Source organism: Drosophila grimshawi, unplaced genomic scaffold, assembly GCF_018153295.1.
Source record: "Drosophila grimshawi isolate 15287-2541.00 unplaced genomic scaffold, ASM1815329v1 contig_44, whole genome shotgun sequence".
In the NCBI taxonomy this organism is placed as follows: Eukaryota; Metazoa; Arthropoda; class Insecta; order Diptera; family Drosophilidae; genus Drosophila; species Drosophila grimshawi.
In genome coordinates this window covers 16365015-16381718 of record NW_025063240.1, presented here as the reverse complement: position 1 = coordinate 16381718, position 16704 = coordinate 16365015, and the positions used below count along the sequence as shown (strand labels likewise).

The following is a 16704-nucleotide window of genomic DNA, read 5'->3' as shown; positions in this document are numbered from 1 at the left end:
AAACGATAAATCGCAAGATACACAAGAAGTGAACAAACGTCCCGTGTTTTCTCTTTTTTGCTTGTAATCTGTGTGTGTGTGTGTCTATGCGCGCGTATGTGAATTGCTGTGCATATGTGTGCGTGTGCGTGTGCGCAAGGTGTAATGATTTGGAGGCTGTGAAACTGTCGCGGCGGCAATTGAATTAGAAACAAAGACCAAGTTGCCGTTGCTGTTGCCAGTGCAGTTTGATTGACGATCGCGTCAGCTGCAGCTGCAGCAGCGGCGTCGCCAAATAAGCACACGCACGCACACACAGCAGACGCAGCGAAAAAGCAGCAACAGCAACAACAACAATGGCTGGCACGGCAACCGCAACACCAATGGAAATTGACGAATTTATAAATGGAGCGCTCGTATCTTGGGTGAGTTTGAGAGTGAAACATGCTCAGACATGCTCACCAAACTGAACAACAGCAACGTGACTGGCATATCAAAATATTTCAATATTTAAAGTGTTTCAATTTGCATACATAACACACACACATGCATATATATATATATATATTTGTGTACTCACACACACACAGTCACATTTACTCACGCTTCCGCAGCGCAGCCCCCCAAGGTCATTGTAACTGTGGCTATGCTTGGTACTTCGGCTACTGCTGCTGCTACCGTTTACGACACAACAACAACTCTTTTTTTTATGCTGTCATTAGCAGCGGCTGTTGTTCGTCGGCTGCTTTTTGTTTGCCAATTGCCAAGAACTGAGAGTTTTGCTCAACCGGCTTTTTCATACCCTGTACAATTGAAACGCTTCAAAGTGGGCATATTTATTCGCGATACTTATTCAACTGCTTGTATATATTGTTGAGCAGATCTATATATTTATTTATTTTCGCCATCTGTTGACAAAAAAAGGGTTTCGTTAATGAGAGTGTATGTCAAAGAATTGTTTTCAAAAAGGAGAAGAAATTTTTAATCTTGCAAAACTGAAGTGCGCCACAATGGAAAAACTTATTTGTAAGAGATAAATAATTTTAGTTGTCAAGAAAATAGTATACTTATATGGGCCGCTGTTTCGAGAAAATTAATTAGTTACTTTTCTTTGCAATCTGCAGTTTTGTTTTTGAGATTCCACAAACGAAATATATTGCATTAAATGTTTTAAAGGTCATCGCTTAGCCGAGCATACCCTTAAAAGAACACTCCTACATGTTGCGCTTGTTGTGCTTTGTGCCGCAGAAGTTCAGTGCACCATTTAAAAAGGAAATGTTGCTAATTAAGTTGACAATTGTCGCTTGGTAGTTGTAGTTTTTTTAGTCTTCTCATTGCAGTTACTGATTGGTGCCAACGCATCATTTGTTGTTTCGCTTTCAGTTGGAGTCATGTCTGCCACGTGCCGAGCTGCTCGCTGGTTACACCTCGCTGCTGGATGGCCTCATAATACACAGTGTTTGGCTCCAGATTGATCCGGAGCCACAGAACAATCCCAGCGAGCTGCTCACCGATCTCAGCGGCAATTCGCTGAGCATTGCTCGTGCGAAAAACTTTGAGTGTATTGTTCGCAATTTGAAATCCCTGTTCGAGGAGGAACTGGGCCAGACGATACTGGCGTTACCGGATGCCTACCAGCTGGGCTATTATCCGGAGAGCAAACACGGCTTGGAGCAAATGAAAACACTGCTTACCCTGTTATTGGGTGCAGCTGTGCAGTGTCCCAATAAAGAGCTATTCATTGCCCGGATCAAGGAACTGGATCTGGAGACGCAACATGGCATTGTGGCACTGATTAAACAGGTAACGGATAGCCATAGTCTGGTGCTCACCGAGGACTCCATCGAGCGTCTGTCCGCCGAGAATATGTACGGCCACATTATGCGATTGACCAAGGAACGCGACCACATGTACTTGAAGTGGATCGAGACGGTGTGCGTGGAACCCGAACTAAATGCCAGCGATGGCAATGAATGCGGCACGGGCTGTGTCACTGTGCCACGTTCGCCATCCAGCGGCACGGCCACATCAACGCCCTCGTCATCCTCCAACTCGGAGAGCAATCATTTGGCCGTCGAGTGTGCGGATCTGCGTTCAAAAAATCGCAAATTGCGACAGGAACTGTAAGTGCCCCAATGCCAATCCCAATCTCATCAAATTGCAAATCGCGAATTATTAATTGCAGTGAAGAGAAATCGGAGAATCTACTGGAGCTGCGCGAGGAGCTGGATGACAAAAAGCAACGCTTCGACAAGCTACGCCAGGAGGTTTGTTCTTCTATATATCCTCTTACTATATATCTTTTACTAACTAAATGCATATAAATAGAGCCAGGATTGGTTTACCGAGGCCAAGCGTGCGTCTGCCTATCGGGATGAGGTTGACATTTTGCGGGAGCGTGCCGAACGTGCCGATCGCTTAGAGATCGAGGTGCAGAAGTATCGTGAGAAGCTCGGCGATTCCGACTTTTACAAATCGCGGGTGGAGGAGCTACGCGAAGATAATCGCGTCCTACTCGAATCCAAGTAAATTGCAGATGTACATAAATCTTACTGATTAACATTTACTTACTAGTCTTTATTTACCTTACCCAACAGAGAAATGCTGGAAGAGCAATTGCAGCGTTCGCGTAAACGTTCGGAACATGCCATCACCTTGGAATCGGAGATCATTAAATACAAGCAGAAACTCAATGATATGGCGCTCGAGCGTGATGTAGATCGTTCCAAGCTGGAGGAGCTGCTCGAGGAGAATGCACAGCTGCAGCTGGTGGCAAAGAATCTGAATTCCACACAGGAGATTGATAAATCCTTCTCGGACAATGAGGATGATTGCAATTCGGGGGACAACAGCTTATCCGAGCAGCTGACAAACAATGCACAAACGCGTGCTCTCAAACTGGAGCTGGAGAACCGACGACTAACTGCCGCACTGGAGCAATTGAAGGAGAGCAGCTTTCATGAGTCCACCAGCAAAATGCTCGAGCTGGAAAAAGAGAAGAAGAAATTGTCGCTGAAAATCGAACAAATGCAGGAGAACATACAAAGATTGACGCAACAGAATGTTGAATTGGAGAGCGTATTCAAGAACGCACTCGATGAGAACAAGAAGCTGCAGGATGCCGTCGACAATCGCCAGAAGAGCTACGATCGCCAGAGTCTCGAGCGGGATGCGGATCGCCAGAAGCTCTCCGATGCCGAGGAGCATGTGGAAACACTCAACAAAGAGAAGCAACGCATTCAAACTCTCAACGAGAGCATTCAACGCAGAGCCGATGATTTGGAACGTCTTGCGGAGAGTAAAACAAAGGAGCTGGAACAGTACGCTGAGAAAACTCAACAATACGAGTTGACCAAACAGAAGCTCTACGAAATTGAGGCCAAAGTTTGCACATATGAGCGTGAGAATGCTAGCCTGCTAAAGGAGGTCTCCAAACTGAAGGAGAGCAGTGAACAGAAATCTGTGCAGCTGGACGAGAGCATCAATCGGCTGGACACCCAAGCCAAGGAGTTGATGCGCCTCGTCAAGGTGCAGGAGGAGGCGGAGCAAGTGCAGCAAAAGTTTGTTGAACTTGAGAAACAAAATCAAGAGCTTAGCTCACAGCGCAACATTGATCGAGAAATGATAAGCGTGTTACGCAATGATCTTGTTAATGGCACCCTGGTTTCCAAGAAGGTGCGCCACAATCTCGAGAAGCTCGGGCTCGATGTCAACGATGACGAACCGGTTGAACTGAATGTGGAGCATGTGGTAGAGAAACTGGTACGCAATCCGGAGACCTTCAAGACGGTGCGTGAAATAATGTTGAGCGTGAATCGCGAACAGCAGCAGCAGAAGACGGGCGTCAAATCGGACATGTGTGTCCTGTGTCATCGCCAGGAGATCTTCACCGTCGAAAAGAACATCGAATTGTCAGCCGGAGCGCATCAGGAGCTACGCTTCGAACACAAGTTGCGTCTGAGTCCGGAATTGACGCGGCTCCAGGAGAGCAATACCCAGCTGCAGACGGATAATGCACGACTCAGTGTGGATGTGGCTGCATTGGGCTCACAGATCACATCGCTCAACACACAGCATGTGGCACTGCAGTTAGCTAACTCACAGTTGGCCGCTGAGAAGGATACGCTGCTTAAGGACATCGATGCGTTGCAGCAGGAGCACAAAAATGCGTTGCAAGATCAAGTGACACTGCAGTGTCTCCATGATCAACTCTCTGCTGAATATGAGTCACTGAACAAGGACAAGGAACAGTTGAAGGGAGCCGTACGTGATTTGCGACAGGAAACGCGAGATGCCCGGGAGACAATTGGGACGCAGGAGCAACGCATCGAGGAGTTGACCACACAGACGAATAGCATGAAGACCTGTCACGAAGATCTTGCCATACTCCGTACCGAGCACTCCAAGCTGACCGATGATTTTCGCAATCTGTTCGCGACGAGCGATCGCTTCAAGAACGAATACAAGAACATCCAGGAACAGTACAAAATGATACGCATGGAGCACAGCAGCCTCAAATTACAGAACACCGAGCTAACCGGTGAGCTGAATGCCAAACAGGATCAGGTGCGTCTGCTCCAAATCGAGTACTCCAAGGTGCAGCAGCGCTGCGAGGTGAGTTTTTCTTTTACACTCTGTTGTTGCCCCCGACTAATCCTTTATTTGGCCAGATGCTAATACAGAACAACGCCGACTTGGATTCGGAGCGCAAAGCCCTAATGGATAATGTGTCGCAGTTGTTGTCACAGTATCAGGAACTGTTGGCCATTTCGCTGGAGGATAAAAAGCATTTCCATGAGGAGGAAAAGAATTATACGGAACGGGTGCACAGCCTGAAGCGTCAGAAGGAAAAGCTCGAGGAGAAGATCATGGAACACTATAAGAAATCAGAGACCACAGTGCAAAAGAAGTATGTGCCACATACATAGCTAAATTGGATATCTCATACTTAAACTTAATAATAATATTCCACAGAAAACCATTTGCCAGCAGTCTCGTGCGACGCGTCAAAAAGGCCAGCTCCGATCTGATGAACAAAGTGCCCAGTCGGGTAAGGAAGGGATCCACAGCATTGATTTATTGTGTATCTATAATATATATTTGTCAATTACAGAATCGTCGCTCTTGGGTGGATGATGCGCGCACCAGCTCCCAGTTTGTCATCGGCTCCGAGTCGGGTGGCAATGAGTCGGACAACAGCACGGAGGAGCCGCTATCCATTGCCTCCGATACTCATCTGCTGCAGCGGAATATGCCATTGCGTCAGAGTTTGCAGCGGTAAACGAAGACTTCTATCCATAAATCTTTTTGATATATCGTTGTAGCGGCACATATATAACTTATAAGATAGTTATTAGTGATCAGTTATGTCTGATGCCATTAAATTTGTTGATAAAAAGCATCTTAAGTTTCTTAAGAAGTGATTTTATCCTCTTGAAATAGGCCTCTTTTATCCTAGTCGTACAAAGGCAATCGGTCTTTGGCATATGCCAAATTCATTTGTTTTCTACACCCAGACAGAAGGAAGCATCTCCGATCACATAGAGTATATATATTCTGAATCAGTATCAATAGTCGACTCGAAATAGTTCTCTTCGTCTGTCCGGATCAGAGACTGTATGAGCTAGATTCATCAAATTTGGTACATGAGTTCTCATATTATAGTTGAAAATGTATTCTCATATCCAACTCAAGCAAGCATAAATATGCGAAAATTAATCGGAAATTGTAGCCATAAAACTGGAATATATTTAAGAGTTGGGTACGGGATATCCCGTAGCGAGTTCATTTGAATTGTTAGGGATTATTATTATTCTTATTCTTTCTTATTGGTTAAATGATGTACTTAGTTTGGTTTATGGTCCTTGTTCTTGTTCTTCTATTTACATGTATATACACAACAAAAACAACAACTTTACACGCACACACACACACTGTATATGTAATATATATATATATATGCACTATATAGAGATTTACTGGATAGCTCGATACAACGCGGTGGCACGGTGCGAAGTAGCCTGCAGGCACAGAAACGTACGGATTTGAGTAACTCACGTAGAAATAGCGTGCACGGGTATGCGCTTTTAAATGTTTAACACTACTCCAAATCCTATAAAAAAAAAATACCTTAATCCCTTACCCAACTCCTCGAAATTCCAACAACTGCAATTTGTCAATATAAATGTTTTGTGGAGTTGTTTTTTTTTATACTTTTTTTGTACACCAACTGATAAACCACTGCTTGCAGCAGCCTGGAAGCGCCTGATGTAACTGGCAGCAGTTTAACTCTGGGCACCGCTGGCTCCCGGCGCACCGTCTATTTGATCGATGAGCATCAGAAGCTGCCCGATGGCTCCTCAGCCGCTCCACAATCGCAACAGCCACCGGCAACTTCAACGCCAACGCCAAGCAACAACAACAACAATGCAGCAGCAGCAGCAACAACAGCAGGAGCAGGAGTCGGAGCTGAGCCACAAACACCACAGAAGAATGATAGTCCGGCGACATTTCTCATGTATAATCGTATAAACACAACCATTGGCGGCACATCCACCACCAGCGAGCAGAGTCCGTTGCTGCAGGCCAGCGGCAGTGGCGGAAACGGAAGCGGAAGCGGAACAGTCAATCCAGATGATAAAGCAATGCGCAAACGCAATGAGGACAAGAGCAATAGCATTTGGTATGAATACGGATGCGTTTAGTGCTTTGGTGGGACTACAGAAATAGAATTATACACTTAAATGCATTTGCTGATGACGAAGTATTATTTCGTTTTAGAATGTAACGAATTTATGCCTTTAGTGCTTCTTAAATGCTATGATTTGCCTTAAGATGCAGACACACACAAAAATCGATCGTTTGCAATTTTATAAGAGTAGCGTTAACATATATACATGTTTATATATTTAGTTATAGTTTAGATAGTAGTTATACAATTTTTGTAGTTGGATTAATGTAATGTAACTAAACGAAGACTATACGGCAAATGTGCGAATTCATAATTACCTAGCAGTATATATCCACAAATATAACCATGTACTTATAAATATATATTTGTATATGTTTGTGTATACAAATACCGAAATGTATGTCAAATTACGTCCACAAGATAAGGCTGCCTTAAACAGCAGAAGCAACAGATCAAAAGTTATTATATTGTATTGTATTTATAGGCATTTTACACTTGAAATCGAATATATTCCTACACATTGTATACTATACTCTACTATGCAGCTAACGAATGCGCCTTAAATTTGTGAATATATACATATATTTTTTAAGACTAATAGTAATCGCTATGCTACCATAATTAAACATATAATTAATGTTCTTTAATTTATTGACGAAAGCCTAATAACGCAATAAAAACCAGAAAAAAAGTAAACAAAAGAGTTTAACGTAACTGCAAAAAGTTGAAGAGACCTCTTCTATATAAAGATAACTTTCTGTATCCAGCATTTTAGTTTAAATTTTAAACCGGACCGCGCTCGTTTCAAATGCTTTTCTACGTGATTATATCCTCGGTAAGTAAACAACTCGCTCTTAAATTACACATACAACATTCCGGTAACAAATACATTCTCTAAATGGAAGCTGTTAGCACAACATATTAATGCCAGCTTCCACAATGACACAACTATTTCAACGACCACTGAACAAACACGGACCCTGGATCCTAACGAATATTGTACATATATAGAGCAAACTGAGAATTATAAAAACCATAATGATCCTTCTAAAAGGTAATATGATGGTGCTGCATTAACTAATAAGTATTTAAGCAGACAAATTAGATAAATTAATCTAAAATAAAGTGCTTTAAAAATACAATAATATTTTTATTGAGTATACAAACAGAGATTTGAAACAATTACCCTCCCCCCAGAGACTGGGAATGTCCACTGACTTCACGTGGAATATCTGTTTATGACTTGTCAAGGTTGATAGCAAGTGCTCAAATATTATGCCGAAAATTCTTTATGATCACAATCAAAATCAAATGTGGAAGACATATATCACATTTTCTTATCTGAGCGTATAAATTGAGATGCACAATTATTTTTTGAGCAGTTTACCATAATCGCTACTCTAATAGCGTCCACAATGCTCCAGTTCTCCAGGCTCGTAAGTTGATTACCTACACTTTTAATTCTATTTTATCCAAAATGTGGCTCTATTTATTAGGCATCGCTGATTTTAGTTTCGCTAGCACTGCCCACCAGTTTAATGGGTCAGTGCAATATCTGTCAAACTGATGTTAAAGCTGCATGCCACAGTGAAACCACATTTTCAATTTGCCTCGATGGTAAGCATCCAAGGAGTCCTCCAAAGAACAACTACATATATATATATATATACAATTATTTAGGCAATCCAACAAACGACTATATAGAATGTCCCAATGGCTATCATTGCACTGGCGGCAAATTTATATGTTATCCGGATCCAATCGGTAAGACCAATTGCGTAACTCGAACCACAACTCCGGAACCGACCACAACAACGAGAGCCCCACGAGATGCGATGACATTTTGTAAGGAAACTCAAGTAAAAGCAGACTTCCCAAACGATTTGGATCCGACCTGCACTACGTAAATATATAATATATATGGGTAGATTTAATTGTAGTCTAACATACATACATCCATCACCTATAGGTATGTGAAGTGCACCGAGGACTCAGGCGAGTGGATAGGCACTGTGATTGAATGCCCACCAAATACCTGGTGGAATGATTACTGTCAAGCCGAAAAACCAGAAAATTGTACATGAAACATAAAACTGCATAAAAATAGTACTTTGTCTACACATTTGTAAAATAAATTATATTTTAAAATTTATAATTTCTGCTCCAAATCCAAATATTCTGTGCTCTACCCCTATCTTAAGTTAAGAAAAATTAATTTCTTTTTAAATACACACATATTTTCTTGTATATTTATTTACTCCTTTCTTTGAAAACCTTTAACGCGCTATCAACTTTCGGATAGCTTAATTTTCAAATAATAATACAGCGTAATAATATGAGAAAATAATAGAGCCATGCAGACAGAGAGAGAGAGAGAGAAAAGGAGCGCTGTTAAGTGCCCTTAACATAGTGTGCAAATGTAGTTAAAATGTAATCAACTAACATAAAGCCGCTCAGGGCGCCAAATTTACAATTTAAACAAATTAATAGTTTGTTGCTGCTGCTGCTGATGATGTAGAATGAAGCACACTTAATCAGCTCAGCAGTCATCGGGTCGTTGAGTTTCGCAGCGACTCGTCTGGGAGTTGAAATATTCGTTGGTGTTGCAATGGATGAGCCAGCCAAGATATTCTCCAGATATTTTGTAACAATGTATATAACTATAAAAGCGTTCAATCATAGTAATAAATACAACTGCTTGCAAAAGATTAATACAATCAATGAGATACTCACTCCTTGCAGGTGGAATCACTCTCAACCCGGAAATAGCCTTCTTTTTTTAGATTCGCACAATATGCATCTGCATTTATGGGGAGTGTTACACAGGATGGCTGCAACAAATGGATGTTTAACTCAAAGAATTGCAAGCTTTAATGAAGTTGAAATGGCTTACAGCAGAAGTTTCAATTGGTGTACAAAATTCACCACCATCAACATTGCAGTAATAGCCAGTTGGACATTTTTTGATCGCAGTAGGATTGACAAATCCCATATTAAAGCATATTCCATAGCTATATTCATCGACGCAGGCATAAACACCACCAGAGAGTGAACAATCGGAGCACGAATCGCCACTCACAATTGCAAGGAAAGGGAGCAGCACTGCTATCTAAGTGTTACATATATATTATATTATATTTTTAAATTAAATTCGATCCCATACTCACTGCTAGCGGGAGTAGATGTGGCCACATGTTGAAGTCTTCCTTTGGTATGTCTGCTCAGTTGAGAGGGCGCAATAGCTTTGAGGCCAGCCAGTTTTCCAAATCGCATTTTAACAATGTGCCAATTATAATTTATATGTTTATATGAGAGCCTTTTTGTATGGATTATGCTCATAAAGATAAGCATGCTATAATCTTAGGTGTTGTATATTTGGCATTGATGCCGAAAAATAAGAGAACATCGAAAAAAATGAGAGTTTCCTAAGAGCCCATTAATAAAGATAACTTCCACTGTACATAAGTAATATGAAAGACACCTATTGCTTCCACATTTTAGTGTTTACGAATTGACTCAGAGCATTTGAATTATATAATTGTTTTGTCACTCTTCATTGCTTTATTTAAAATGATTATTAATTTGCTTAGCCTAGGGAGGCCCTGATTTCAAACACTAAATTGAATGAAAAATGTTAGTCTTCATTCACCTTTCAGTTGGCATAAATTGAATCACAGCATTTGAGTTATATACACACATACATATTATAATCGTATTAAGGTGATGTTGAATATACAATAATTCATGTGCTTATAGCATTTGGTGCTCAGCATCATCCTCGGCATCAGCCGTGCTCTCCAGAAAGCTGCGCATCATCTGTGATATACCTCTGAAGGAATAGGGATCCCAAATCTTGAAACATATTGTTCAAATATAACTGCGAATTGTAAAAACTGTAATGATCCGACAATGCTTTTGACTCCTTTTTATATTCTTAGTTTCATATATTGTCGCAAAATAGGAACAACAGGTTTAATGTCGGCCTATATCAAGCTGAGTGAAGTGAAGTGTACTTAATACGCTTAATATTATAAAAGTTGTGTATGTTTTTTTTTTTTTGGTTCTGCTGGCACATGTCACGAATTTTATTTGATTAATATAAATAGGAACAATAAACTTAGATCATAAACTAAGCAGCATTAACATGAATTTCTCGGAAAGATAATATGTTTATCACATGCAAAACTGGTACATAAAATGTAAAACATTAGCAAAAAGTATTCCAGTTGAAAAAGTGAACGGATCACAATTAGATCAAGATGTGGCTAAGACTACTTATATCGCTGGTAACTAGGCTAACTGACTGACTAAACATGGAGATAACTAACCACTTATAAAATTGTATTTAATACCAGCTACTAGCTGCTTATTTGGATGCCAATTGCGACGTGTGTCAGACTGGGAGGGCAGCCTGTCATAGCGAGAATACCTTCTCCATATGCATTGCTGGTGGGTGAATATGGAATATATATACATATATATATATATATATATGCCCAAATTGTATAATAATGCCAACATCAAAATAATCTGGCCTTAGGTGAACCGACTTACGATGTCATAGAATGTCCAACTGATTATATTTGTACCGGCGAGAAATACATATGTTATGAAAAGGATCACTATCAACCCATCTGCATGCCCGGCGCGACGACCACAACTCCAGTGCCAACCACAACCCCAATCCCAACCACAACTCCAGTGCCTACCACAACTCCAGTGCCTACCACAACTCCAGTGCCAACCACAACCCCAATCCCAACCACAACTCCAGTGCCAACCACAACTCCTGTGCCAACCACAACCCCAATCCCAACCACAACTCCAGTGCCAACCACAACTCCAGTGACAACCACAACCCCAATCCCAACCACAACTCCAGTGCCAACCACAACTCCAGTGCCAACCACAACCCCAATCCCAACCACAACTCCAGTGCCAACCACAACCCCAATCCCAACCACAACTCCAGTGCCAACCACAACTCCTGTGCCAACCACAACCCCAATCCCAACCACAACTCCAGTGCCAACCACAACCCCAATCCCATCCACAACCACAAGAGCCTCGACAACCACTGAACAAATTGAGGACCTAGATCCTAATGAATATTGTATAAAAATGGCCCAAAACTTGAGTTATAAAAACCATAACGATCCAACTTGCAAGACGTAAGTACTTAATCAATGTTCGACTCTAAGTTTTTTGACTACATTGTATTTTTTAGCTACATATATTGCTACGAAAGGGGAAATACGGGCGTATGGGATGGATATATCGAAAGTTGTGATCCACCAAAACCTTATTTTTATGGAAAGGAATGCCAAGCTGAGAAACCAGAGGATTGTGTTGATCCTTAATATTATAAATGTTGTTAAATATAATGTATTTCCTTTTGCTGGAACATATTATCATTTTATTTGATTAAAATAAACAAGAACAATAAACTTAAACCATAAATAATGATGTTTATCACAAATAAAATACAAAGAAGAAGAATGCTTATATCTATTAGCCATAGTCGACCTTGAAGTTGCTTTTAATATTTATCTTCAATATTGGGAGATATCTTTGAAAGCTGCAAGAAACAACCGTATATTAATGGCATGCCGAGTAACAAGAGAGCTATTCTGCAACCCCTTCTAAAAGGTAATATGATGATGCTGCATTAACTAATAAGTATTTCAGCAGACAAATTAGATAAATTAATCTAAAATAAAGTGCTTCAAAAATACAATAATATTTTTATTGAGTATGCAAACAGAGATTTGAAACAATTACCCTCCCCCCAGAGACTGGGAATGTCCACTGACTTCACGTGGAATATCTGTTTATGATTTGTCAAGGTTGATAGCAAGTGCTCAAATATTATGCCGAAAATTCTTTATGATCACAATCAAAATCAAATGTGGAAGATATATATCACATTTTCTTATCTGAGCGTATAAATTGAGATGCACAATTATTTTTTGAGCAGTTTACCATAATCGCTCCTCTAATACAGTCCACAATGCTCCAGTTCTCCAGGCTCGTAAGTTGATTATCTATACTTTTAATTCTATTTTATCCAAAATGTTGATCTATTTATTAGGCATCGCTGATTTTAGTTTCGCTGGCACTGCCCACCAGTTTAATGGGTCAGTGCAATATCTGTCAAACTGATGTTAAAGCTGCATGTCACAGTGAAACCACATTTTCAATTTGCCTCGATGGTAAGCATCCAAGAAGTCCTCCAAAAAACAACTACATATATATATATATATATACAATTATTTAGGCAATCCAACAAACGACTATATAGAATGTCCCAATGGCTATCATTGCACTGGCGGCAAATTTATATGTGATCCGGATCCAATCGGTAAAACCAATTGCGTAACTCGAACCACAACTTCAATCCCAACCACAACTCCGGAGCACACAACAACTCCAGTGCCAACCACAACCCCAATCCCAACCACAACTCCTGCGCCAACAACAACGCCAATCCCAACCACAACCCCGGAGCCTACCACAACTCCAGTGCCAACCACAACTCCCGCGCCAACAACAACACCAATCCCAACCACAACCCCGGAGCCTACCACAACTCCAGTGCCAACCACAACTCCCGCGCCAACAACAACCCCAATCCCAACCACAACCCCGGAGCCTACCACAACTCCAGTGCCAACCACAACACCCGCGCCAACAACGACGCCAATCCCAACCACAACCCCGAAGCCTACCACAACTCCAGTACCAACCACAACCCCAATCGCAACCACAACTGCCGCGCCAACAACAACTCCAGAGCCAACTACGAGAGCCCCACGAGATGCGATGACATTTTGCAAGGAAACTCAAGTAGAAGATAGATTTACAAACGAATTGGATCCGACCTGCGCTACGTAAATACATAAGATATATAAAATTATGCCACTGGGTAGATTTAATCATTCATCTCATAGGTTTTTTCAGTGCTACGAGGAATCAGGCGAATGGGAGGGCATTGTCATGGAATGCGAATCAAATTTATGGTGGCACGGTGATCACTGTGAAGTTGGAAAACCAGATAATTGTACATGAAACATAAAATACTTTTTTGTCTGCACATTTGTCCAATAAATAACATTTTAAAATTTATAATTTCTGCTGCAAATATTATTGTGTTCTATCCAACTCAAAAATTGAGGGAAATTAAATTAACTTATTTTAGTTTAAAAGCTTACAACTAGTACCTTATTGTTTCTTTTGAAATACTAATATATTTTTTTAAATACTTTTTCTAACATTTTTATTTTAAAACATTCAACGTATTTTAATTTATTCCTTATACGAATAATACAGATATTGTGTAAAGTTTATTCGCCTTCATCGCCCTTACATAATGCGAAAAATTTGATGTTTGCGCTTCTTAAGAACTTTGTTTATTTATATATTTTACTTGCGTAGTTAAAAATTGATTCATGGTTCAATATTTAATAAATTTGATTTCAACTCGGGCCGAGTGCTGTCAGACAGGCAAAACTTAACGGCTGTTAAGAATGATAGACAGAACAGTTAACAGAAGCCTCTGTTAAACTTGGCGGCTGCAGTTTAAGTGCCTTTAACATAGTATGCAAATGTAATTAAAATGTGATCAACTAACATTAAATTTACAATTTAAACAAATTAATAGTTTGTTGTTGCTGCTGCTGCTGATGATGTAGAATGAAGCACACTTAATCAGCTCAGCAGTCATCGGGTCGTTGAGTTTCGCAGCGACTCGTCTGGGAGTTGAAATATTCGTTGGTGTTGCAATTGATGAGCCAGCCAAGATATTCTCCAGATATTTTGTAACAATGTATATAACTATAAAAGCGTTCAATCATAGTAATAAATACAACTGCTTGCAGAATACAATCAATGAGATACTCACTCCTTGCAGGTGGAATCACTCTCAACCCGGAAATAGCCTTCTTTTTTTAGATTCGCACAGTATGCATCTGCATTTATGGGGAGTGTTACACAGGATGGCTGCAACAAATGGATGTTTAACTCAAAGAATTGCAAGCTTTAATGAAGTTGAAATGGCTTACAGCAGAAGTTTCAATTGGTGTACAAAATTCACCACCATCAACATTGCAGTAATAGCCAGTTGGACATTTTTTGATTGCAGTAGGAACGACAAATCCCATATTAAAGCATATTCCATAGCTGTATTCATCGACGCAGGCATAAACACCACCAGAGAGTGAACAATCGGAGCACGAATCGCCACTCACAATTGCAAGGAAAGGGAGCAGCACTGCTAGCTAAGTGTTACATATATATTATATTATATTTTTAAATTAAATTCGATCCCATACTCACTGCTAGCGGGAGTAGATGTGGCCACATGTTGAAGTCTTCCTTTGGTATGTCTGCTCAGTTGGGAGGGCGCAATAGCTTTGAGGCCAGCTAGTTTTCCAAATCGCATTTTAACAATGTGACAATTAGAATTTATATGTGAGCCTTCGGGCAGGGATTATACTCATAAAGATTGGCATGGTTATGTTGTATATTTGGCATTGATACCAAAAAAAGAAGAAAACATTGAGATACTAGAGAGTTGTTTTATAAACCCATTAATAAAGATAACTTGCAAATACATGAATTCTCTGCTTAGTGATATAATTCTGATGAAATACACCTACTGTCCCACATTTTAGTCATATATAATTAATTTGTCACTTTTCTTTGCTTTATTTAAACTTAAAATTTACTTAATAATACATTACAAATACAATATTGAAGAGAAATTTTGTTCGAATGAAAATTGTTAGTCCTGATCCACATTTTAGTTGGTATGAATTGAATCACAGCATTTGCATTATTATTATTATCATTATCATGTGTTTATGTTTATAGCATTTGATCCTCGACATCATTATCATCATCGGGACCAGTCGTTGCCTCCAGCCAGGTGCGCGTCATTCGCAACGAGGGCAACCGGAAACGCCACTCGTCGCAGCAGTGCGCGTAAACGTCTTCGCCCAGCTGCAGCAGCTCCTTGGCAAAGTCCCGTTCATCCTGCTTCCAGGCACGCTCCGCACTGCCAAACATTTCCATGCGCACAAGCGCCGCCATTGTTGGACACAAATACTTTTTAATACTATTATAAAGCTGTGGCTTGCTGGAGGATGAGTTATTTAGGTGTCTCTTGTGCGCTTCCAATTTAATTACTGATTGCTTTAATTCCCCATTCTCCGTTGCAAGCCGATCAAAGTTCGTTTTTAACTCGTCGTATTTATGCTGTAAATCTTCATAGTTCTCTTCCGCTGGCGGTGTCGGCATAATTGCATCAATTATCGTTGCATCTGCTTCTTGCACAAAGCTTGCAGTCAAATCGATTGGCTTTGTGCTCAGCTCCGTTTTGACAGATGTCAAATTATTGTCAATCATTGAAGCAGCCATATTGTCTTTTGCATCCTGTTCTTTTTTTCTTTTGCTCGCAATCAGGAGCAAAGGCTTTGGCGCCGCGCCTCTTTTCACTGCGTACTTCCGGCCAAAGAGTGCATCCTCGGTGAAGCCTAACGGACACTCGAAATTGTCGGGTGGTATCAGGTGCAATAATTTTGGAACGGACAACTTGACCATTGTCGCTTCGCCATTCTCGTCGAGATGCTCCATGTCCCAGGCTAGCTCCTTGCTGACGCGCACCAGAGTTGGCATCTGCCTTGGAATGAGGCGATCCAGTTTGTAGTTCATGAAGCACTCGTAGCGAAAGTGTCGAGCGCAGACGGCGCGATTTATTAGCTTCTCGCGTGCGACATTTAAAATATCAGCGTTGCCGCAATTCTTGAGCCAGGCTTCCAGCAGAACTGGATCACGAACTGGTAGTTTGAAAAAGTGCATTTTCGGATTGCGCTGTGATGAGACATGACAATCCCGGAAAATGCATCGAGTACCGCCCATTTTCTCATATAATTCTCTTCTTTGTAATTCAAAAACACAAAACAAGCTAAATGCATCCGCGACGTCAGCTATAGCGCTAAAATACACAAATAAACAAAGTCGAGCGCAATTGTGCG

General features: G+C 40.7%; 6 protein-coding genes across 14 annotated transcripts; 4 read left to right on the top strand and 2 right to left on the bottom strand.

Annotated features, from left to right (window-relative positions):
* Positions 1-289: 289 nt before the first annotated feature.
* Positions 290-8785, top strand: LOC6558356 (girdin). 9 transcript variants are annotated; one of them, XM_043215422.1, is made up of 16 exons: positions 290-404; positions 1363-2102; positions 2165-2246; positions 2308-2504; positions 2577-4593; positions 4650-4888; positions 4954-5029; positions 5093-5256; positions 5951-6055; positions 6230-6661; positions 7438-7505; positions 7576-7724; positions 7868-8106; positions 8167-8287; positions 8351-8573; positions 8640-8785. In XM_043215422.1, exons 1-11 carry the CDS (start codon positions 336-338, stop codon positions 7448-7450), a joined length of 4134 nt encoding a protein of 1377 aa, XP_043071357.1. In that variant the 5' UTR covers positions 290-335; the 3' UTR covers positions 7451-7505; positions 7576-7724; positions 7868-8106; positions 8167-8287; positions 8351-8573; positions 8640-8785. The 9 variants fall into 9 exon arrangements, with proteins under 9 accessions (XP_043071357.1, XP_043071356.1, XP_032592860.1 ...); XM_043215421.1 differs by lacking the exons at positions 7438-7505; positions 7576-7724; positions 7868-8106; ... (1 more) ...; positions 8351-8573; positions 8640-8785 and adding an exon at positions 7332-7354; XM_032736969.2 differs by lacking the exons at positions 7438-7505; positions 7576-7724; positions 7868-8106; ... (1 more) ...; positions 8351-8573; positions 8640-8785 and having other exon boundaries at positions 4662-4888; positions 6230-7309.
* Positions 8786-10737: 1952 nt separating this feature from the next.
* On the top strand, positions 10738-11768 carry LOC122322363 (soluble scavenger receptor cysteine-rich domain-containing protein SSC5D). The gene is made up of 4 exons (XM_043215381.1): positions 10738-10956; positions 11026-11119; positions 11211-11605; positions 11697-11768. The coding sequence occupies exons 1-4, from the start codon at positions 10930-10932 to the stop codon at positions 11766-11768; spliced, it is 588 nt and encodes a 195-aa protein (XP_043071316.1). The 5' UTR covers positions 10738-10929.
* LOC6558353 lies at positions 11616-12074 on the top strand. Its single transcript, XM_032742737.2, has 2 exons — positions 11616-11841; positions 11898-12074. Exons 1-2 carry the CDS (start codon positions 11792-11794, stop codon positions 12028-12030), a joined length of 183 nt encoding a protein of 60 aa, XP_032598628.2. The 5' UTR covers positions 11616-11791; the 3' UTR covers positions 12031-12074.
* Positions 12075-12980: 906 nt separating this feature from the next.
* On the top strand, positions 12981-13527 carry LOC122322584 (circumsporozoite protein-like). The gene is made up of 2 exons (XM_043215380.1): positions 12981-13045; positions 13104-13527. Exons 1-2 carry the CDS (start codon positions 12981-12983, stop codon positions 13525-13527), a joined length of 489 nt encoding a protein of 162 aa, XP_043071315.1.
* An 855-nt stretch (positions 13528-14382) lies between these two features.
* LOC116805409 lies at positions 14383-15057 on the bottom strand. The gene is made up of 4 exons (XM_032737129.2): positions 15005-15057; positions 14731-14946; positions 14571-14668; positions 14383-14503 (listed from the first exon to the last, which is right to left on the bottom strand). The coding sequence occupies exons 1-4, from the start codon at positions 15029-15031 to the stop codon at positions 14383-14385; spliced, it is 462 nt and encodes a 153-aa protein (XP_032593020.1). The 5' UTR covers positions 15032-15057.
* Positions 15058-15387: 330 nt separating this feature from the next.
* On the bottom strand, positions 15388-16619 carry LOC6558334. The gene has a single exon (XM_001983963.3). The coding sequence runs from the start codon at positions 16586-16588 to the stop codon at positions 15536-15538; it is 1053 nt and encodes a 350-aa protein (XP_001983999.1). The 5' UTR covers positions 16589-16619; the 3' UTR covers positions 15388-15535.
* Between the last annotated feature and the right edge of the window lie 85 nt (positions 16620-16704).